We start from the raw sequence: 24,700 nt of genomic DNA, 5'->3' as shown, positions 1-24,700 counted from the left end.
CTGAAGCCGTGATGACTCAGAACACCCATTCTCCGCCCCAGACATAGAACTGTTAGGAAAATTGGAATTCATGGGCAACTTCTCTTCTAGAAATGTTTTCCAATACCCTTGGGCTCTTCCTCACTGAATTGATGATAGAAAGCACATGCAGACAAACCCTGATGGACAGTCATTCTCATCTCCTTCCCGTGATGTGATACCATCTTTTTCTGCTTCCTTCTTTAGTGCTCCATAGAGTGTGGCAGTGGGACCCAACAGAGGGAGGTGATTTGTGTTAGGAAGAATGCAGACACCTTTGACGTGCTGGACCCTTATGAATGTTCCTTCCTAGAGAAACCCCCCACCCAGCAGTCCTGCCACCTGAAAGCTTGTGGAGCCAAATGGTTTAACACAGAATGGAGCATGGTAAGTCAGGGTGCTCTTGATAGAGATTGCTGCTTTTAGTGCATCATTCACCTGCTTTCCTTCCATACCCACACCTGGGCCTCTGACTAGGTGCCAGGCACAGGGTTCAGCCCTCAAGTATATTCCCTATAGTGATCTATCCAGTTGGTCACTGCCAGGGCACCACAGATGCAGTCTACCTGGTGGGTGGAGCCTGAGGCTGGGACAATCTTGATCTAAACTGCAGAGCCATAAAGCACAGACTCTTAAGTGTCAGTATGCATAAGAATCAGCTGGGGCCTTGTTAGAAAAAAATGAATTCTGGGTCCACCCAGAGGAGTTTGCATTTTGAATAATCTCCTTAGGAGAGTTGGATGCAGGTGTCCTTGGACCGCATTTTGAGGAGTGCTGCTGCAGAGGATTGATGGCTGAATGGATTCAAGGATGCCATTGAGAAACTGCATCATGAAGGAATTTCAGTAGGTCTCAATAATACAGTGAGACCCACACCAGTCAGGCCTCAGTGTGTGTGTGTGTGTGTGTATGTGTGTGTGTGTGTGTGTGTGTGTGTGTGTGTGTGTGTGTGTGTACACTTGTTTAAAATTCAACAGATGATATGGACTATGTATTATGGAACTGGTCCTGTTTTTTTCTTTGAATTGAGTCCTAGGAAACTCAAAGCTAAAATTGTTGTCCATCTCTAAGAGAGAGTTTATCAGCCCTTACAAAATAGATTTTTTCTACTTTTATATTTCTTTTAACCTCAGTTTCTCCAGATCATTTTACATTTTGTAACCCTCAAAGCATTTCTTAAGCCATCTCAGATCCTTTTTGTAAGGAAGAGGATACTGTGTGAATAATGAGAGGCAGAGAGAGTCTGAGACAGAGAGATAGAGTTAATACACAAATAGGTTACTAAGAATGAAGTGGAAGAGGATGGAAATAGTGATAAAACACTTTTCTTTCTCCAAGTAAAAGAGTTTATTTTCAAGAAACATCCTAAAACAGAAAATGTCCTCAGGGCATCATTCCTGGTGACCAAATAACAGACCTTAGATACATGGGAGTGGGGTTCATTCTGCTTGTGTCACTGAAGATCTTCAAGCATGGTTGTAGGTGAGCCCAAAGTAGAGGCCAGAGCCTTTCTCAAAATCATTCATAGGTGATAAAAAGGATTTTGCTTATAAAATATATGAATAAAAGCTGAGAATTCTGCTTCCAAACAGTGTGTTTTAGCTCTAGTGAGAACAGCCATTTGGCATGTGGTGAACCACAGATAAGAGGCAAATGGGAACAAAGGTGGTGTTGAGTTTCAGAGGTGTTTTGTCAACTTCTGGGAAATGAAATTTAATTATTTTGATGCTGGCCGAGCCCCTTGAGAACACAGGAACAGATCATTATTTTCTTTTACTGTTTGGTTTGAAGAGTCTAGAAAGAGCCAGATTCACCAGACCTATCAAAAAAGACAAACTGAAAACAACTGTCTGGAAACAACCCAGATGTCCCTCAACAGGTTAATGTGGTACCTCTGAACAACAGATATTACTTAGCAACAAAAATGAATGAACTGTTGGCACCCAAACATCATGGATAAACTTCAAATGCATTTTGCTAAATGACTCCCAAAGCTACAAATTGTACTATCCCATTTATATAATATTCTGTAAAAGGCAAAACTATAGGGATAGATACCAGGTCTGCTGAATCTCACCAGGGAATTTGTTGTGCGTGATGAAACTTTGACATAAATGATAATAACAAAGACTGTGATGGAACCCAGATGTCTTTGAAGATGCCTTGTTTTATAAATGTGAGTTTATAACCGAGTCAATATTTTATATAATTATAAAATAAAATTTTAAAACAATCCATAAAAATGGAAAATGAAATGAAACAAATTAACCTAAATATATATATTCAGTAGTGGCCTTAGCACTATTGCATGTGGATTAAAACACAGCATTTGACTATCTAGCCCTAAGGACAAAAGAACTGCAGAAAAGTGTCTACATTGTTTGCAGTAATCACATTTTCAGTGATAGTGTTGTACTGTATTCTGAGATGCTTGGGTGTAATGTGTGATAAAATAAATGAGTAATATACTTTATGGTAACATGATGATATGTGTGTATAATAATATGATAGTATAACTCTGTTATCCCCAGTATCCTTGAAAATAGGGTTCTCAACTTAGGATTAAAAAAAGATAGGAGAGGGATTAAAATGGCAGCAGAGTACGTGGAAGCTTACAGACATGCTCCCAGGACCAAACTGGAATTACAACTAAAATATAAAAATAAACCCCACCCTGAATAATCAACTGAAGACTAGCTGGAGAGAACCCTGATAACCAAGGACAGAAAGTGGAGACCACATACAGACCGGTAGGGTGGGCGGAGGTGCAAAATGGCTATCAGGCTCCCACAGACTGCAGCTGAAGTTCCAGAGAGATATCTCAGCTATTGGGGAGTTGCCACTGAGAATTCTGCAGTCTAATCCCCAAGATGGGTCCCCCAGCAGAGAGCACCCGAACTTAGAAAGGTGCCCAGATAACATCTGCCTGTGAAAAGCAGCAAGGTTGCTGTCTGTCAGAGAGACATGGATGGAAATGCAGGCATCCTCTTAAAGGGTCAACACACAACATTATGAGTGCAGCCACTCACCTTGGGCTCTGGCAGAGGGAGGGCAGAGTGGACTGGAGCTGTATAAACATAAGCCAGGGTTGGGAAATCTGGGGTTAGAGCTCAGAAGGCAGACACCCCAGTTTTCTGCGCTGAGTCATTCCCTCATGCTGTGGAAGTTATCTTTCTCAAGCAAACTTTTGCTATTCTGTGCTTTTTGCCTGGGGGAAAGACAGTTGATGCACCCTATTGGAAAATCCCCTGCCCCACCCTGTGGAGTTTCTGAGGCCCATTAAGAGACTAAGAATAACAATTAGCCTCCAGGCAGAAGCAATTGTCACACCCTGTTGGAAAATCTCTCACCCCACCTGTGGACTATAGCTTGAGGCTACTCCAGACTGAATCCAATCATACTTCAGGCAGAGGCGGTTCTCTGGAGGCTTTGAGTCTTTGCCTGATCTAATTAGTCAGAAACAGCAGTTTGGGTCCCTGCCACAAACACCATCCCGGACTGCTCATTGAGGCAAAAGTCAGTGGGACCCCAAGTGCTTGCAGATGACATCTGCAGGACCATCTCAGAACAAAGTCAATAAAGGTATGAGACTCAAGGCAGAGTCCCCAAACACTAGACTACTAGGGGATTCAACCCATTGGACATCAGTTGCCCAGGGCCAGAAAGGGACAGTTACTCACATTCACCTACACTAGAGAAGTTCCCAGGAGGCCCAGGATAGACACACCAAAGGACCATTCAACAACATCAGAGCAAAATCCAGCAAGCCCCACAAATAGTGGACCCAAAGCACCTGTATAACAGCTGACACTACAACATTGGGGTTAAACCTCACTGGCAGCAAGTCGGAGGGGAGATCCCTCCCACAAATGGGACATCAACATTCAAGTTCCAGTTAAAACAGGAGAGCCCAAACAACACACACAAGGGGCACCCCTAGAGCATCCAGCTTAGGCAAACAAAGAGACTACACCACTGGACCCTTCAAGACACTTTCTATACTAGTATAAGGCCATCTCACAAAGACTGGGAGCTAAAGCAGTTCTATCTAATACATAGAAGCAAATACAACAAGATAGCTAAAATGGAGAGACAGGAGAGAAACCAAGATGGTGGCATAGGTAAACACCTGAACTTGCTGCCTCGCACAACCACTTCAAAACTACAACTAAAAGACAAAACGTGTATCATCCAGAAACATGGGAAGGCTGGCTGAGTGGAAATTATACAACTAGAAGGAAAGAGAAAAGCACACTGAGACTTGGAGGAGGGGCAGAAGTGAAGTGCAGAGGTATGGAGGCACATGCGCGGTAAGGGCTGGCAACTGAGTACGCTGTTGTCTTTTTCAATCAGGAGGGAGATACAAGCTCCCTACTGCTCTGTACTCCAATTCTGGGAGAGACTCTGGGGACCCAGACTCATATGGGGAGAAACTGGACTGTCTGGCATCAGGCAGAACTCGAGGGAGGCTTTCTCTCAGAGGTGCTTGCAATGATCATTGTTTCTGCATGGTGCTCTGGGACACAGAGACATGGGACCTCTTCCAGGCAGGGCTGACAGTCAACCATTGCTGTTTGCTCCACCCTGGTGATTCCCTGAGACCCCGCCCCACCCAATTTACACTTCACCCAAGCTGTGCGCAGAGGCTTTTGCATATGAATGGCCTGGCCCTTTGCAATCTGAAACCTAACTTACTGCAGCTGGGTCAAAGAGCCCCAGAGTCTCCAAAAGAAGACCCAAGGCTTGACAGCAGCTTGCACTGCTTCACAGCTGGGCCTCATCTGGGCACCTCCAAACCCCAAACAAAGAGAAGGAATCTGCAGATCTCTCCGTAGCTCCTGCTGGGTGGCCTCAGGCAGAGGCTAAATTAGCACCTCCTTGGAGATCCGAGAGCCAGTGTACCCAGGAGTCAGAGTAGGACTATCCAGATTACAACTCCTCAGATCAATAAGGGACAGACTCAGGGGGCAGACTCAGTGAGCACCAAAGCCTTGCCCCATAAGGGTGTCTCCAGCACAGAAGTCCTCCCATCGTAAACACAGCTGATCCTCACAACCAATTGGCCTGGAGGTCAATTCCTCCCAGTGATACCAACAACAAGTACTTCATGCCACTCCTTTCTGGCCTAAAGTGTTTCTATTGAGAAGTCAGTTGACATTCTAATTGGAACTCCTTTGTAGGTAATTTTCTGTCTCACTCTTGCTGCCTTTAAGATTCTTCTTTGTCTTTAACATTTGCCATTTTAATTATGATGGGTTTATGTGTGAATCTCTTTGGGTTCATCTTGATTGGGACTCTGTGCCTCCTAAACTTGTGTGACATTTTCCTTCATCAGGTTGGGGAAGTTTTCTGTCATTATTTCTTCAAAAAGGTTCTCTGTTCCTTGCTTACCTCTTCCCCTTCTGGTATTCCCATAATGTGAATATTGTTATGTTTCATGTTGTACCAGAGCTCCCTTAAGCTATCTTCCTGCTTTTTAATTCTTTTTTTTTTCTATTTGCTGCTCTAATTGGGTATTTATCTTTACCTTATCTTCCAAATCACTGATTCAATCTTCTGCTTTATCCAATCTACTTTTAATCCCTTCCAGTGTGTTCTTGATATCAGATATATCACTCTTCATTTCTGTCTGGTTCTTGTTCATGACCTCTATTTTCCTTTTCATGTTGTTGTAATTTGCACTAAGTTTCTTAAGCATCTTTATAACCATTGCTTTGAAGTTTATGTCTGATAGGTTGCTTGCCTAATTCTTTTTCTGGAGATTCCTTGTTTTCTCTCATTTTGGGGTTGTTTCTTTGTCTCTCCATTTTTTTTTCTGATCAATTTTTATTGTTCAGATTATTACAGTTGTTCATCTTCCCCCCCCCCCATAGCTCCCCTTCACTGGTTCCCACCCCACCCTCTGCTTATCACCCCCCCCCCACTGTCCTCATCCATAGGTGTACGATTTTTGTCCAGTCTCTTTCCACACCTCCCACACCCCTTTCCCCCTGAGAATTATCAGTCCACTCCCTTTCTATGCTTGTGATCCTATTATATTCACCAGTTTATTCTGTTCATCAGACTTTTTATTCACTTGATTTTTAGAGTCACTTGTTGATGGATATGTATTTGTTGTCACTTTGTTGTTCATAATTTTTATCTTTACCTTTTTCTTCTTCCTATTCTTAAAAAATACCCTTCAGCATTTCATATAATTCTGGTTTGGCAGTGATGAATTCCTTTAGCTTTTTCTTATCTGTGAAGCTCTTTATCTGACCTTCAATTCTAAATGATAGCTTTGCTGGGTAGAGTAATCTTGGTTGTAGGTTCTTGCTATTCATCACTTTGAATATTTCTTGCCACTCCCTTCTGGCCTACATAGTTTATGTTGAGAAATCAGCTGACAGTTGTATGGGTACTCCCTTGTAGGTAACTAGCTGTTTTTCTCTTGCTGCTTTTATTTATTTTTTAAATTTCTTTATTGATTAAGGTATCACATATTTGTCCTCATGCCCCCATTCCCATCGCACACCCCTCCCCACACATGCCCCCACCCCCCTGTTGTCCCCAACCGCTGGTTAGGCGCATATGCTTGCACACAAGTCCTTTGGTTGATCTCTCCCCTTTACCCCCACCCTCCCCAACCCTCCCTCTGAGGCCCGACAGTCTGATCCGTGCTTCCTTGTTTCTGGGTCTGTTCTTGTTCATCAGTCTATGTTGTTCATTATTTCCACTAGATGAGTGAGATCATGTGCTATTAGAAATACACTTATAAGAACCGAAAATGAGACAAGCAATAATAGTTAGGGTGACAGGAAATGAATCAGTCTGTAGTGAGTTTCTTTCTGGGCCAACAGTTCTTTTGAGACCCAATTTCAATGTCCAACAGTTCCTTATGTGTACATGTCAGCACTGACATTACAGTTCTGGATGGTGGACAAATGGTGGTAATGCAGGTCCAACTCTCTCTGGTTTGGTCCTGGGCAACCTGCAGTGATGCACAGCTGCTAACTGCTAGTATGGGAAGACCACATCAGCGTCTTCCATCTCTGGAATGCTTCTCTTCTGTCTTCATGGCTGGAATAGTCCTGTCGATTCCTCTCTGTTGCTGGAATCCACATGGTCTCGGAGTTGTTTTCTGAAAATATACAAACATATTCTCGACCAAAAGTTAATAAAGGAATATTTTCTATAAATTTGACTTGGGATCCTATTTCATTTTTTGCCCAAATGGTTTTCCTCTGGTTCGTTTTGACACCTTATGTGTTTTTCATGGGTGTCTTGCTTTTAGCCTTACAATTAATTTTCTAAAGTATTAATTTTCTAGATGTAATTTACTTACAGGTTATTTTTCCTTACATGATATTCTTCTACTATACCCTCCTTTTTTGATTTAAATGTTAGGAGGCTTTTGAAAATTTTATAATGTAGTCTTGATGGCTTTTACATTTTAATTTTTTGCTCTATAATATTACTGTTTTAGGTTCATTACATGGTGCACAATTTTATCATGAGATGAAGTACCAATAAAAATTTTAGTTAACACTTTATTAACACCTTTTTGTCCAGTACAATTAATTTTTCTAGAATATCCGCTTGTTTCAACTAGCCAATTTAAATTTGCCTGAAAACTTGACTACTATTTTACTGTCAAATTTATTACTCTAACAACAATCTTATTTTACCCTGTAAATATTAGTGGAAGGGATTATTTGCCTTCTTGAGTAGGTCCTGAGCATTCCTGATGGTAGGCTGGATTTAGATATAGTAAACCCACTTCCCCACACCATGGGTATAAGACAACTCAAACAATTCTTGTTGGAGTAAGAGGGCAGCTGTTGTCGACCAAGTCTCTGTCGGTCACCTGGGTCCTGATCTGAGCTGGGCATGGGGAGCACGAAGCAGCCATGGGGGCAGGAGACCTCCCTCAGAAGGGGATAGGGTTCAGGCCCCTGCAATGTTGGGGGGTGAGGGTCTGTGCCCCACCTCTGTTGACCCTCAAATTCTCTCCTGATGGCCCCTCTGTGACTGTGCCTGTCTTAGGTTGTTCCTTCCCTGAGGAATCTTACCCGTCTCTGGCTAACCAGTCATCCTCCAGGGCCAAGCAGGGTGATGTGAGGTTCAGTTTTGTCTCCTTGGTAGCCTATGCCCCCGTGGCCTCCATGCCCAGCACTTGCCTTGGGATCCCTTCGCCTGCTGGCGGGGCCCCAGCACTGATCACATATCTTGTGAAACCCGGGTTTCTTCTCCAGGGAGGGCTCAGTTCACCCCACTGGGTGAGAGACAGATCCATGGCACCAGTCATCACAAGACTTCAACCTCGACATGGACAGAGAGCTCATGCAACAGCTGTGAGCAATTGAATTGTGAGAAGAGGGTCTCTCTTGGCCTAAAGGGTAAGAGGGACCAATATCGAATGCTCAGGTGCCTTCCCAGGAGGCCCTCTACACAATGAAAAGGGTTAAATCCTTACATGTCCTTTTTAACTTGCTGCCAGACGTTCAAAGAATTAGTAAGTTTGCTTGGGATAATTGTATATTATGCTGTTGTAATTCTAAAGTATCAAGATATGTGTTAAGTTTGTCCACTGAGCCAAACCGGTTAGGGCAAAAGATGTGTTAAGTTTGTCTCCAAGCACCAAATAGATGATTTTTTTTTTTTTATCCCCAAGGGTGCGAGGAACTATTATAAGTACTGAGGGTGATCCAAATCTGGGAAAAAATTTAATGACAGTGTAGAATAATATCATGTAAGGATATTCTTTGCTCTAGTCCATGGCAATTCCCTTTCTAACTGGCTGTTCATTTCTTTTTATATAGACAAGGTCTTAGTTACATTTTCTGCACCTCTACTGGGGGCAAGTAGTGATAGTAGTGACACCCTTTCTTTGGTGTCCACACAAGCCAGAAACCTCTCTTTAGTTGTACACACAAAGGGGCATTGTTTCTCTTGCTGCTTTTAATATTCTCTCTTTGTCTTTTGCTCTTGGCATTTTAATTATGATGTGTCTTGGTGTGGTCCTCTTTGGATTCCTTTTGTTTGGGATTCTCTGCACTTCCTGGACTTGTAAGTCTATTTCTTTCACCAGGTAGGGGAAGTTTTCTGTCATTATTTCTTCAAATAGGTTTTCAATATCTTGCTCTCTCTCTTTTTCTGGCACCCCCATAATTCGGATGTTGGTACACTTGAAGTTGTCCCAGAGGCTAGGACTTCCAGTACTATGTTGAATAAGAGTGGTGAAAGTGGATATCCCTGCCTTGTTCCTGATCTTAAGGGAAATGTAGTTTAGTTGTCTGGCACAGGGTAGGTTTAATAAGTACTTATTATATAAATGAAGATTGGTATGGGAGGTATTGAGATAAATCTAACTTTTCCCCCATTAAACTTATCTGTTTAAAATATTTAAGCAAAAAGTAAACAGTGTTATCTAAACAATAAGTTTTCTATGTTATCCTATATAATAAAAGAGTAATATGCAGATTGACTGTCACACCAACACACAAGATGGCCACCCCCATATGCTCAAAGATGGCTGCCCCCATGTGGACACAAGATGGCCAGCAGGGGAGGGCAGTTGTGGGCGATCAGGCCTGCAGGGGAGGGCAGTTAGGGGTGACCAGGCTGGCAAGGGAGGGCAGATAGGGGTTACCGGGCCAGCAGAGGAGGGCATTTGGGGGTGACCAGGGTTGCAGGGGAGGGCAGTTGGGGGCAACCAGGCCTGCAGGGAATGGCAGTTGGGAGAGACCCAGGCCTGCAGGGGAGGGCAGTTGGGGGGAACCAGGCCAGCAGGGGAGGACAGTTAGGGGTGACCAGGCTAGCAGGGGAGGGCAGTTAGGGTGACCAGGCTGGCAGGGGAGGGCAGTTGGGCATCGATCAGACTGGCAGGGGAGTGTTTAGGGGGTGATCAGGCTGGCAGGCAGAAGCGGTTAGGGGCAATCAGGAAGGCAGGCAGGCGAGCAGTTGGGAGCCAGCAGTCCTGGATTGTGAGAGGGGTCCCAGATTGGATAGGGTGCAGGCTGGACTGAGGGACACACACCCCATGCACAAATTTCATGTACCAGGCCTCTAGTTGGTTTATAAAAATGCTATGGATTTTGGGGTATTAATTCTGTATCCTTCTACATTTTTTAATTCATTTATTACTAAACCTAATAGGTTTTTTTATGGAGTCTTTAGGGTTTTCTATGTACAGTATCATGTCATCTGTGAATAATGAGAGTTTTTCTTCCTCTTTTCCAATTGGGATGCCTTTTATTTCTTCTCCTTGTCTGATAGGTATGGCCAGGATTTCCAGAACTATGTTGAACAGGAGTGGTGAAAGAGGGCATCCCTGTCTTGTTCCTGTTCTTAGGGTAAATGGTTTTAGATTTTGCCCGTTGAGTATGATGTTGGCTGTAGATTTGTTACCTATGGCCTTTATGATGTTGAGGTATATTCCCTCTATTCCCATTTTGCTGAGAGTTTTTATCAAAAAAGGGTGTTGGATTTTGTTGAATGCTTTTTCTGCATCAATTGATATGTTCATGTGAGTTTTGTCTTTCAACTTCTTTATGTGCTATATCACGTCTATTGATTTGTGAATATTGTACCAGCCTTGCATCCCCAAAATAAATCCCACTTGGTCATGATGTATAAACTTTTCAATGTATTGCTGGATCTGGTTTGCTAAAATTTTGTTGAGGATTTTTAGTGTCTATGTTCATCAGGGACATTGGCCTGTAGTTCACTTTCTTTGTTGTGTCTTTATCTGGTTTTGGAATTGGGGTGATGCTGGTCTCATAGAGAGTTTAGAAGTGTTCCTTTCTCTTGAATTTTTTGGAATAGTTTGAGAAGTAGAGGGGTTAGTTCTTCTTGGAATATTTGGTAAAACTCCCCAGTGAATCTTTCTGGACAAGGGCTTTTGTTTCTGAGAGGTTTTTTATTGCTGCTTCAATTTCATCAGTAGTTATTGATCTATTCAGATTTTCTGATTGAGTTTTGGAAGATTGTATTTTTCTAGGAATATGTCCATTTTATCCTGGTTTTCCCATTAGTTGGAATAAAGTTGTTCATAGTATTTTGTTACAACCCTTTGTACTTCTGTGGGGTCAGTTGTTACTTCACCTCTTTTGTTTCTGATTTTGTTTATTTGGGTCCTCTCTTTTTGTTTCCTGGTGAGCTTGGCTACAGTCCGTGAATCTTGTTTATTCTTTCAAAGAACCAGCTCTTGGGTTTATTGATCTTTTATATTATTTTGTCTCTATATCATTTATTTCTGCTCTGATCTTTATTATTTCTTTCCTTCTACTTGTTCTGGGCTTTTCTTGTTCCCTTTCTAATTCTTTAAGTTGTAGTGTTAGATAACTTACTATCAGTTTTTCTTGTTTTCTGAAATAGGCCTGTAATGTGTGAACTTCCTTCTCAGGACTGCTTTCACTGGATCCCATAGGTTTTGGATTGTTGTGTTTTCATTGTCATTTGTTTCCAGGATTTTTTTTCTTCTTTCAAATAAAAAAAAAAAAACATTCATTGTTTAATAGCATGCTATTTGGCCTCCATGTATTTGATTGTTTTTGAGCTTTTTTATTGTAGCTGATTTCTAATTTCATGCCATTGTGGTCTGAGAAGATGCTTAATATGATTTCAATCTTCTTGAATTTGTAGAGACTTAGCTTGTGTCCTAGTATGTGGTCTATCTTTGAAAATGTCCCATGTGCACTTGAGAAGAATCTATATTCTGTAGCTTTGTGGTGGAATGTTCTGAATATGTCAATTAGTTCCATCTGTTCTAAAGTGTCATTTAGGATTGCTGTTTCCTTGTTGATTTTTTGTCTAAAAGATTTATCCAATGATGTTAGTGGGATGTTAAAGTCCCCTACTATGATTGTATTGCTATCAATCTCTCCCTTGATATCCTTCAGAAGTTTTTTTTTTTATATACTTAGATGTTCCTGTATTGGGTGTGTATAGGTTTACCAGTGTTATAATCTTTTGTGGTATGGATCCCTTTAGTATTATGAAGTGGCTTTCCTTATTCCTTGTTATGGCCTTCACTTTGAGGTCTATTTTTTCAGATATAAGTATTGCTACCCCAGCTTTTTTTTTTTTTCTTTCTATTTGCCAGAAAAAAATGTTTCCATCCTTTCACTTTCAGTCTGTGTGAGTCCTTTCTTCTAAGGTGGGTTTCTTGTAGACAGCATATAGTTGGGTCATGTTTTCTTATCCATTCAGCTACCCTATGTCTTTTGATCGGAGCACTTAATCCATTTATGTTTAAGGTTATTACTGATAGGTATTTGTCACCATTTTTATTCTTTATGCCTCTGTTCCTTATTCCCTTTCTATTTTTTTTTTTCTTTTTACAACAGTCCCTTTAGAATTTCTTGCATTGCTGGCTTGATGGTAATAAACTCCCTTAGCCTTTTTTTGTCTGTAAAAGTCTTGATTTCACCTTCTATTTTGAATGATAACCTTGCTGGATAGGGTATGCTTGAATTCAGTCCCTTTGCATCACTTTATATACTTCATTCCATTCCCTTTTGGTCTGATGTATTTATGTTAAGAAATCAGTTGATAGTCTCATGGAAATCCCTTGTAGGTAACTTTCTATCTCTCTCTGGCAGCCTTTAAGATTCTTCCTTTGTTGTTGATGTTTTCCAGTTTAATTACAATGTGTCTTGGTGTTAATCTTTTTGGGTTCATCTTGTTTGGGACTCTCTTTGAATTTGTGTAACTTTTTTCTTCCCAAAGTCAGAGAAGTTTTCTGCCATTATTTCTTCAAACAGCTTTTCTATTCCTTCTTCAGCTTTCTCTCCTTCTGGCACCCCTATTATGTTGATGTTTTTCATTTCATGTTATCTCGGACCTCCCTTAGACTCTCCTTCTGCTTTTTCTTTTCTTTTTTCCAGTTGCTGCTCTGCTTGGGTGTTTTTCCACCTTGTCTTCTAACTCACTGATTCAGTCCCCAGCTTTTTCTAGTCTACTGTTGAAACCTTCCATTGTGTTCTTTATTGCAGCTATATTGTTCTTCATTTCCTCTTGATTTTTTACACATGTTGGTGAATTTCTCATCCAGCCTTTTGAGCATTTGTGTAACCATTACTCTGAATTCTTTCTCTGACAAATTGCTTGCCTCCATTTTATTTTGTTCCTTTTCTGGTGATTCCTCCTTTTCTTTCATTTGGGGGTTGTTTCTTTGTCTCCCCATTTTTGCCTTTTGTCTTTTTAATTGTTTCTATGTATTAGATTAAACTGCTATGCCACCCAGATTTTCTGAATTGGTCTTATATAGTAGTTGTTTTGTGGGATCCAGTGGTGCAGTCTCTCAGGTATCCTGGGCTGGGTGTACCAGGAAGGCCTCCTACTTGAGATATGTGGGTTCTCTTGATGTAGTTGGGTTTTGAATGTTATTATCCCATTCATGGATGGAGTCTCCTCTCAGGGTGTCCGATTATGTAGCTTGCTCCCTACCATGTCATTCCAACCATTGTGGAGGTGCGACCGAAGAGCACAAAATACAACACAACAAGATATGACACAGAAGGAATAAAACACGAATGTACACAAGACACCTATAACCCCAATAAAAGTGATCACCAAAGAAAAGAGAAGGAAAAAGAAAAGAGAGAAAAAATGATAATGAAAGAAAAAAAGACAGAAAGAAAGAAAATGGGGAGAAAACACAACAAAACAAACAAATAAACCAAAAAGCACAAATAAAAAACACCCAGAAAAATGGGGGGAGGAGAAGAATCTGTAGATGCAGAGCTTAAATAAGGAAAATAAGATTAAGGAATTGGATGAATAGGGGAAGCACCACAGTTTAGAATAGAGGAGGGAGAAAAGAAATGAGAAGAAAATAGACAAAATAACAAAAAAAATTTAAAGGAGATTAGAGGGGAGAATAGGTAGGCCTAAATTTAGGAACTTAAACAAGTTAAAAAATTAGGAGAAGAAAAGAGCGAGAGAAGAGAAAAAAAGGAAAAAAAATGAGTAGTGAAGAAAAAGATAAGAAAAAAGGAAATGGAATAGGGGCAGGGAAGAGGAAATTAGATATATGAATAAACCAACACAGGCTAGAATAATAACACATCAATAAAGCAGATAAAGAAGATCAATTTTTAAAAAGGGGAAGAGAGAAAGAAAAGAGACAAACCAAACCAGGGAAAGGAGAAGAAAAACAGGAGAAAAAAAGAGAAGAGAGGAAGAAAAGGGTGCAAGAAATAAATAAAATTTTAAAAAATAATAATTTTTTTAATTAAAATAAAAAAGTGAATTGTTGTTCACTTCAGCCTAGTTTTAATGCTCCATAAGAGCTGGTTTAGGACCCACCCTTCTGTCTGCCAATTCTGGGCTTCCTGGTAAGTACACAAACCCTCACCACTGTCAGGAATGATCGTTGGCTTTCAGCGCCCTGCGTGAAGCGCCAAGTCCTCTGCTTGTGTCTGTCTCCGCAGGCCTTGGCTGCACACAGGCAGGGCCAGTCTGCACTCTTCGCCTGTCTGCCAGCTGTCAATCTTAATCACTCAAGCCTCTGTTTCTGACAGGGTTCAAATGGGGTTGGCGCTGTTCACTTTCAGGGAATAAAGTGTGTGTGTGTGTGGTGGGGGGGGGGGGGGGCGGCAGGAGGAGTTTCTCTGACCCAGAGCTACTCCTCTGTGAGTGGTCCAAAATATTACTCTGGCCTTGGTTGTTCAGAGGTCCTTGTATGGAACCAATGGAGCTGATTGGCAACCTGGAGACTTTATCAGTCTGTTTCCCAGAATAGCGAGGCAGAGGGCCCCTCTTCCAATCCAGTCACTGAGGACTCCTTGGAGCTGTTCAGACACATAAACTTGGCCTCTGCCTTTGTTTCCTCTGTAAAGCTCAAAACGCAGGGTGTGGCGGGCTGTATCACCTTCCCTAAGGCTACTGGGAAGGGCTAGCTCTTCTTGGGAGAAATGGCCGCTTAGGTTTGGAACCTTAAATCCCAATGCTGGACTCCTGGGCTCGGCTCCCTGCCTGCTTCCCTCCCCTGCCTCTTCTCGGACACCTCAAGTCTGTGCCTCCCCCTACCCTGCGCCAAAGCCTCGGGTGAGTAATTGCAATTGAAAAGTCCTGTGTTCTGAGTTTACAGAATAAAAACAAAGATAAAGCAAAACAAAAACAACAATGAAACCTCAGCTTTCTCTGCCCCCAGCACGAGGCTGCCTTCCCCCTTTCCAGGGCAGCCTACTGCGGCTGTGGTCTGGGGTCCAGAATCCTCAAGAATCCTCAGCTGCCAGCAGCCCTGTGGCTTTGCTTTTCACAGTTGGAAATTAAGCCTGCTGCCAAGGGACGAGGCCTTGGTGCAATGCAGCTTCCTCCTCTCCCTCTCAGCCCACTGGGCTGCTGCCCCTCTCAAGCCCACTTCCCCATTCCTACCAGTCTCCAGGTGTTTTCTGCCCTTCCTTCTTGTAAGTTGTCTCCTTAGCTATGCTAAATTTGTGAATTCTGGGAGGATGTTCTCCGATTTAGTTGTATTTCCAGTCTGGCCCTGGGATGGGGTGCATGACACATCTACCTATTCGACTGCCATTTTTTCTTTCTCCTCCTATTATTTACTTTTTATTGCTGGTTTAACGTGATACAGATTATCCTTGCACTTTGAGCACGAGTTTCTCATTTGAAGTTTTGGAAACAGTTTTAGGTCTTAACTTGGAAAGATAGATATTAATCTACCCTTTTGTTGCTTTCAAAAAATCCAAATAGAAGTGATTATCTCTAAAAAAACAAACAAACAAAAACAAAGAGAGAGGACCCAAATAAATAAAATCAGAAATGAAAGAGGCAATATAACAACAGACAACACAGAAATACAAAGGATTATAAGCAAATACTATGAGCAATTATATGTCAACCAACAGGACAAACTGGGTGAAATGGAAAAATTCCTAGAAACATACAATCTTCCAAAACTCAATCAGAAAGAATCAGAAAACCTGAGTAGGCCAATAACGACTGATAAAATTGAAGCAGTAATTTAAAAACTTCCAGTAATTTAAAAACTTCCTGGGCCGGATGGATTTACAGATGAACTTTACCAAATAGTCGAGGAAGAACTAACACCTATCTTCCTCAACTATTCCAAAATATTTAAGAGGAAGGAACACTTCCAAGCTCTTTTTATGAAGCCAGCATTATCCTAATTCCAAAATCAGATAAAGACACTACAAAGAAAGAAAATTACTGGCCATTATCCCTGATTAACATGAATGCTAAAATCCTCAACAAAATATTAGCAAATCAGATCCAGCAATATATTAAAAAGATCAGACACCATGATCAAGTGGGATTTATTCCAGGGATGCAAGACTAGTACAATATTTGCAAATCAATAAGTGTAACACATCACATAAACACATTGAAAGAGAAAAATCACATGATCATATCAATAGACACAGAAAAAAGCATTCAACAAAATCTAGCACACTTTTTTGATAAAAACTCTCAGTAAAGTAGGAATAGAGGGATCATACCTCAACATAATAAAGGCTGTATGTGACACACCTCCAGCCAACATCATTCTCAATGGGAAAACACTAAAAGTGTTTTCCTTAAGAACAGGAACAAGACAAGGATTCCACTTTCACCACCCTTATTCAACATAGTCTTAGCCACAGCAATCAGAGACGAGATAAAAGCATCCAAAATGGAAAGGCGGAAGTAAAACTGTCATTATTCGCAGATGACATGATATTGTACATAGAAACCCCTAAAAACTTCACCAGGAAACTACTAGACTTAATAAATGAATTCAGCAAAGTAGCAGAATACAAAATCAGCATCCAAATTATGGCATTTTTATATACCAATAATGAATTCTCAAAAGAGAAACTAAATAAGCAATCCCATTTACCATTGAACAACAGCAACAAAATAGATACCTAGGAATAAACTTAACCAAGGAAGTAAAAGACCTGTACTTGGAAAACTAAGAAATAGAGGCAGATAAAAACAAATGGAAGCATATACCACAAGCATGTCAAACTCAAAAGCTAACACAGGCCATATAAACAAGATTTAAGTTTATGGGGGCCACAAAAAAACAAAAGCTTCAATTTTCATAGAAACGTAGGTTTATTTCGATAGAGACATGCTGAATGCAAAGGGCTGAAATAAATGAGTAACCGTTAACATAAAATAATAGAACATTTTAATAAAAATTGATATTTCTTTTTTGAACATTAACTTACCAGACACTAAATAACTGCACAAATTAATAAGCGTAACGCAAATAAACCTATTTTTCTTATTCTCTGAAAGCGAAATATTTCCTGTTGTGCACACCAAACAAGTCAGTACAAGACTAATGATGTGGCAATCGGCTGCTAAAATATTTGCTGCTAGTATTAGTGGAGAGAAATGGTGTGCCTACACATAAGGTGCATAAGGGAAATGAATGCAACATGATTGTAGTAATCAGTCACTAGCGAACGTTGTAGTTCGTTATTAATAATTATGTATAACAGGATATTGTAAAAATTAAGTTACAAAATTTTTATTAAAACATTTCTTACATACCGTTATATTGGCTGGGCTGCAGAAATATTCATTGTGGGCCACATGCGACCCGCAGTATACCATGTTCATAGATTGGAAGAATCAACATCATTAAAATCCCTATACTACCCAAAGCAATCTACAGATTCAAAGCAATCCCTATTAAAATACCAATGGCATTCTTCACAGAGATAGAATACATACTCCAAAAATTTATATGGAACCATAAAAGACACCAAATAACTGCAGCAATCTTGAGAAAGAAGAACAAAGTAGGAGGGATCACAATACCTGATATCAAACTATACTACAAAGCCATTGTGCAAAACAGCCTGGTACTGGCACAAGAACAGGCATATAGATCAATGGGTCAGAACACAGACCCCAGAAATTGAACCACACCATTGTGGTCAATTAATATTTGACAAAGGAGGCAAGAACATACAATGGGGTAAAGACAGTCTCTTCAACAAATGGTGCTGGGAAAACTGGATAAACACATGCAAAAAGATGAAACTAGATCACCAACTTACACCAGACACAAGAATAAACTCAAGGTGGATAAAAGAATTAAATGTAAGGCATGAAACCATAAAAATCTTACAGAAGAACATAGGCAGTAAAATCTCAGACACCTCATGTAGCAATATGTTTATGGATACATCTCCTAGGGCAAAGGAAACTAAGGAGAAAATAAACAAATGGGATACACCAAAATAAAAAGCTTCTGCACAGCAACAGAAACCACCATCAAAATGAAAAGGAAACCCACTGAATGGGAGAACATATTTGGCAATGATATATCTGATAAGGGGTTAATATCCAAAATATATAAAGTACTCCTACAACTCAACAAAAGGAAGACAAACAATTTAAAAATGGGCAGAGAAATGGCATGCAGTACTCAAGGTAATGGAAAGCAAGGATCTGAGACCAAGATTACTATATCCAGCAAGGCTATCATTAAAAATAGATGGTCAAATAAAGAGCTTCCCAGAAAAAAAAAAATCTAAAGGAGTTCATCACCACCAAGCCAGCATTACAAGAAATGCTAAAGGGATTGCTGTAAGGGATTGCTATGAAGAAGAAACAGAGAGAGTCCTAGCCATACAGAATTGAAATGGCTACAAATAAGTACCTCTCAATAATAACCCTAAATGTAAATGGATTAAGTGCTCCAATCAAAAGGTGTAGGGTAGCTGAATGGATACAAAAACATGACCCAATTATATGCTGTCTACAAGAGACCCACCTCAAAACAAGACACACACAGGATGAAAGTGAAGGGTTGGAAAAAATTTTTCCATGCAAATACAAAAGAAAAAAAAAGCTGAAGAGGCAATACTCATATCCGACAAAATAGACTTTAAAAGCATCATGCTAAGCAAAATAACCCAGTTGGAGAAAGATAAATATCATATGATCTCACTCATTTGTGGGATATAATGAGCAACATAAACTGATGAACAAAAATAAAGCCAGAGGGGAATAAAAATATACTAGAATATAATAGAAGTAATCCTGTTATTTGCAGATTTTTAACATTTCCTACAACTTTTGTGATATTATACTATGTAAGTACAGTTTTGGTAATATTATATTTAAAATCCTTTTATTCTTGAAATATTAATGTTTATTACATGTAATATTATTATATGTAAGATTTTAAAAAATGGGCAGAGGACCTGAATAGACATTCCTTCAAAGAGGACATAGAAATGACCAAGACACATGAAAAAATGCTCAAAGTCACTAATCATCAGAGAAATGCAAATTAAAAGCACAATGAGATATCACCTCACACCTGTCAGAATGGCTATCATCAAAAATCAACAAACAACAAGTGCTGGCGAGGATGCGGAGAAATGGAACCCTAGTTCACTGCTAGTGGGAATGCAGATTGGTGCAGCCACTGTGTAAAACAATATGGAGTTTTCTCAAAAAATTAAAAATGGAACTTCCTTTTGACGCAGAGATCCCACTTCTGGGAATATATCCTAAAACCCCCAAAACACCAATCAGAAAGAATATATGCTCCCCTATGTTCATAGCAACATTATTTACAATAGCTAAGATTTGGAAAAAGCCCATGAGTCCATCAGAAGATGAGTGGATAAAAATAGCTATGGCACATTTACACTATGGAATACTATGCAACTGTAAAAAAAAGGGATCTCTTATCCTTTGGGGGAGCATGAATAGACCTGGTAAATATTATGCTAAGTGAAATAAGACAAACTGAGAAAGACAAATATCACATGATCTCACTTATTTGTGAAATCTATTGAACAAAATTAATTGACCAACAAAATAAGACCCGAAGCAGGGAGGCATGGAACAGTCTGACATACCTCAGTGTGGGCTTGGGGAGACAATAAGAGATAAACCAAAGAACTTATATACTTACTAGAGGCCCAATGCACAAACTTCATGCATGGGGGATCCCTCAGCCCAGCCTCACAATCCAGGACCCCTCGGGGGGTGTCCGACTGCCGGGCCTAAACCGGCAGTCAGACTTCACTCTCGCAATCCAGGACCCCTCACTCCTAACTGCCCGCCTGCTCGCTCCTTACCACTTGGCTCACCGCTCCTTAGCACTGCTGCAGAGGTGGGAGAAGCTCCCACCACCACCACTGTGCTCACCAGCCGTGAGCCCTGCTTCTGGCTGAGCAGCACTTCCACTGTAGGAACACAGTCCACCAGGGGCAGCTCCTACTTTGAGCATCTGCCCCCTGGTGGTCAGTGAGCATCATAGCAAACCGGTCATTCTGGGCATTCTGGGAATTCTGCCATAACAGTCGCTGGGCTTTTATATATATAGATATGCATAGCCCATGGACACAAGCAATAGGGTAGTAAAGACCTAGGAGGGTGGGTAGGGGCTGGGAGGAGGGGAGAAAGGGGGAAATAGGAGATATCTGTAATACTATCAACAGTGAAAGATATATTTTTAATTTTTTTATTAAAAAAAGAAAAGTTTAAGTGAAACCCTTGTTGTCCTGAATTTGAATTAGAAATATCAATATGAACTCATAAATTAGTCTTTTTTTTGTTATTAAACCAAATCTTTCTTAGGTTTATCCACTGAAAGAGCCTAGAAACCATGACCAGTCCAGATGCAAATGGCACACTTATCAGCCAGAATATATTTTCAAAATACCACTCTCCACTAAAAGAACCAGGAATTCTTAGATAAGTGGCCAATTCAAGATCTGGGACTACATAATTATAAAATAGATTGGAATATATTTTAATATATTTTAATATTTTTAATATACTTAAGGAAGTTCTCAAAGACAACTGAGTTTATGACCAGAGGACTCAAGAACCAAATTTTAGAGGCTCCTGCTAGCCATTGATGGGACATCAGTGAGCATCAGGAAAAAGAATAACTACCATAGATTGAATGAAACACATCACATATGCTAAATTCACCCATTTATAAATTATAATAATAATAAACTAATTGGTCACCATTAAAGAATGTTAGAGGAACCAACTCATTGTTCTGAAAACTGATAGATAAAAGAATCAAGCATTTACTAACAAAGAAGCTGTACCACTGGGTAACGGAAGAGTAATGGCTAGGGCATGGTTGGGAAGGGGAGGAGTCTTTTTTTTTTTTTTTTTTTTTTTTTAAATATTTTTATTGAGGTATTATATGTGTACATATCTTACTATTACCCCCCACCCCACACCCACACATGCCCTCCCCCCCCCCAGAGTTTTGCGTCCATTGTTTATGCTTATATGCATGCATACAAGTCCTTCGTTTGATTTCATAACTCCCCCACCTTTCCCAAACTTTAGGGGAGGAGTCTTTAGCAAAAACTCCACCTAACATAAGAAGAGATAATAGAATAGAATCAGCATTTTTCCACCCTGAACGAATTAGAAGATCTGGGCTTTGCTCATCAGTGGCTGCTGACATTCCCAAAAGACAGGCGATTATACAATTCCTAAGAAGTCGTCTGACCAAAAAATCAAACCTGCACCTGTTAAGGCCTCTTCTAGATCCAACTTCCATTTTACAGGAAATACAGAAGCCAGAGGAGCTTGTTAAACTGTCCCATGGAGATTTAGTCAGCAAAATCCTGACCCTGGAGAACTCTGCCAGACCAACGACTCAGTGCAAGGGGAGAAAGCTCAGAAGAGGGGAACCTATTGATTAAAAGGCATAAAAGGCCTATCAGTCAACTGCAGTGTGCAGGTCTGATGTGGACCCTGATTTTTTTAAAACAATATTAAAATTTTATGAAATTTACAAGATAAGTGAAAATAGGAACACTGACTATCTACAGGGGTGGGCAAAAATCAGTTTACAGTTGTGAGTATGCAAAAGTTTATTCTTGTATTTTATTTATTAACTAGAGGCCCTATGCATGAAATTCATTCAAGGGGCTTGGCCCCCACCGTCACGGTGGCCGCCTCTGCCTCGGCCCCCACTGCTGCAGCTTCGTCGGAAGGTCATCTGGAAGGATGTCCAGAAGGACATCCAGTCTAATAAGCATATTATGCTTTTACTATTATAGATTATTGTATTATTTTCCATACAAACAACTGTAAACCTACATTTTCCCCACCCCTGTATTTAAAAACAATAAGAAATTGCCCTGGCTCGTGTTACTCAGTGGTTAAACCTGAACCAAAGGGTGGCAGGTTTGATTCACAGCCCTGGTCGGAGCGCATATGGGAGGCAGCCAATGCATGTGTCTCTCTCACATCAATGTTTCTCTCTCTCTCCCCACTCCCTCTCTCCCTTCCACTCTCTTTATAAAAATCAATGGAAAAAATATCCTCAAATGAGGATTAACAAAAAAATAAAATAAAACAATAGGAACTATGTATTATTGCTTTCTAGGTGTGATAATGGTATTGTGGTAATTTTTGATGGTTGTTGTTAATCCTCACCTGAGGATATTTTTTCCATTGATTTTTTTTGTCTTTTAGAGAGAGTGGAAGGGATCAACTCTGCAACCTAGGTATGTGTCCTTGACCAGAATCGAACTCACCACACTTTGGTGCATAGGCCAACACTCTAACCACTGAGAAACACTGGCCAGGGTGGTATTGTGGTAATTTTTATGGAGTCCTTATGTTTTAGAGCTACAAACTGAAATATTACAGAAGACATGATATGATGTCTACATTTGCTTCAAAATAATCCAAGGAGTGGACGTGGGTGGGTGTAGCTGGGACATGACTTGCATGACTTGATGGGTGTTGAAACTGGTTGACAGATGCATAAGAGTTTGTTTGAATACTGTCTCCTTTTGGAGATGTTTGAAATTATCCATTGGTTGTCCTCTGCAGTGTGCTGAGCTAATAGACTGCCAAGAAATCTAACCTTCTCCCTTTGTGCCCATGCAGTGCTCCAAGAGCTGCCAGGGGGGCTTCCGGGTCCGAGAAGTACGCTGTCTGTCAGATGACATGGCCCTAAGTAATCTCTGTGACCCTCAGTTGAAACCAGAAGAGAAAGAATCCTGTAACCCTCAAGACTGTGTCCCTGAAGTCGGTAAGTAGGGATCCCTATCCTGGAGTAAAGATTCATCTTTGTTAAGCTCTGTCAAGTTCTCTGGTGTGAAATGCCACATCCAGCCGGAGTTCAGGGGTCAAAGTACTTTTGGTATGTTAAGTTTATAAGCATGGATGGTGATCTAAGCCACCCACCAAAAGATAAACTTAAATGGGAATTGATTATAATGGTAATACATTCAGAGACTTGGTTCCATCATCCTTAAGGTCAGAGTAGTGAGATTTCAATGTAATGTTTAAGAAAAAGAAAAAGCCCTATCTGGTTTGGCTCAGTGGATAGAGCATCAGCCTGTGGCCTGAAGGGTCCCAGGTTCAATTCCAGTCAAGGGCACATACCTCAGTTGCAGGCTCCTCCCCAACCTGGGCCTGGTTGGGGCACATGCAGGAGGCAGCCAATCAATGTGTTTCTCTCACATCGATATTTCTCTCTCTGTCTTTCCCTCTCTCTTCCACTCTCTCTAAAAATCAATGGGAAAATATTCTCAGTTGAGGCTTTTTAAATAATAATCTACATATATAAAAGGCTAATATGCAAAGTGTCCCCTCTGGAGTTCGACTGGGAGTTTGATTGCTCACTATGGTGTGCCCTGACCACCAGGGGGTGGCATGGAACATGGTGGGTAGGCGGCAGCGGCAGGGTGCTGAGGGAGCGAGGGAAGGAGGAGGTAGGGAGGCGGGGAGGCAGGGAATCTGATCAGCCCTGATGGCTGGCCAGGCCTAGGGACCCTACCTGTGCACAGATTTCCTGCACTGGGCCTCTAGTAATAATAATAAAGAAAAGGAAAAATGCAAGCTCTTAGTGCACACCCACACTCCATCAGCAACAGGCAGCAGGACCGGGATGGAGGGCCCTCACCTCGCTTTCTCTCCCCAGTAGTCCAGGCTGCCCCTTGTGCTCAGAGCATTTTGTTCTCTCTGCTACAGATGAAAGCTGCAAGGACAGATACTACAATTGCAACGTGGTGGTGCAGGCCCGCCTCTGCGTCTACAACTACTACAAGACTGCCTGCTGTGCCTCCTGCACGCGCGTGGCCAACAGGCACCCGGGCTTCCTGGGGAGCAGATAACACCCTGCACCTACCCAAGGGGCAGAGCAGCGACTCTGTAAGAGGGTGACCGGCAGGCTGCTGATCCACCAGGGGCTCCCTGGCCCAGGGTGCTGCCAGCCAATTTGGTCACCAGCCCCGCCTTCAGTAAAGTGTACATGCAGTGCCCAGGGGCAGAGCCATGGCTCTGAGCATCACCATCAACTGCTTTTCCCTCCTTGGGAAACCTGGCAACCTCTAACAGTGCTCTCTGAAAACCAGTCAGGGGGGCGTGCAGGCAACTCTCAGCCAACCTCTCCTGGGACTTTCTAAGGCAGCCCTGAATTGGCACTGCCTCCCCCAGGGTGCTATTGGCCTTTCCAATATCAGCACCCCCTGGAGAGTCAGAGGAGGCGGCACCTCTACCCCAGGGCCCACGGAGCCTTGCTGAGATGCCGGCATCCCTGTTACCTCAGCCCCGCTGTGCCTGTCCTCATTCTCAAAGACATTAGGTTGTTTGCCTGCATCATGACACAAACATCTCATGTCATGCAGTGCTTTATTGTTTCACAGGTATATTCACAGACAGTAATTCATTAGCAGCTTACAACCCCCAAGAAGGGTGTTGTCCCCATTGGACC

At 41.3% G+C, this 24,700-nt stretch overlaps 1 protein-coding gene across 2 annotated transcripts in view; it reads left to right on the top strand.

Annotated features, from left to right (window-relative positions):
- THSD4 (thrombospondin type 1 domain containing 4) overlaps window positions 1-24,167 on the top strand; it is a 764,623-nt gene extending 740,456 nt beyond the window's left edge. For both annotated transcript variants that reach the window (XM_054725222.1, XM_054725230.1), the window contains 3 exons: window positions 226-405; window positions 22,870-23,014; window positions 23,959-24,167. In XM_054725222.1, coding sequence (XP_054581197.1) covers window positions 226-405; window positions 22,870-23,014; window positions 23,959-24,101 — 468 coding nt within the window. In that variant the 3' untranslated portion in view covers window positions 24,102-24,167. The remainder of the gene's footprint in view (window positions 1-225; window positions 406-22,869; window positions 23,015-23,958) is intronic.
- The last annotated feature ends 533 nt before the right edge of the window (window positions 24,168-24,700 follow it).

Source organism: Eptesicus fuscus, chromosome 2, assembly GCF_027574615.1.
Source record: "Eptesicus fuscus isolate TK198812 chromosome 2, DD_ASM_mEF_20220401, whole genome shotgun sequence".
Classification (NCBI taxonomy): domain Eukaryota; kingdom Metazoa; phylum Chordata; class Mammalia; order Chiroptera; family Vespertilionidae; genus Eptesicus; species Eptesicus fuscus.
The sequence above is the reverse complement of the archived record's forward strand: the minus strand, read 5'-3'. Positions and strand labels throughout refer to the sequence as shown.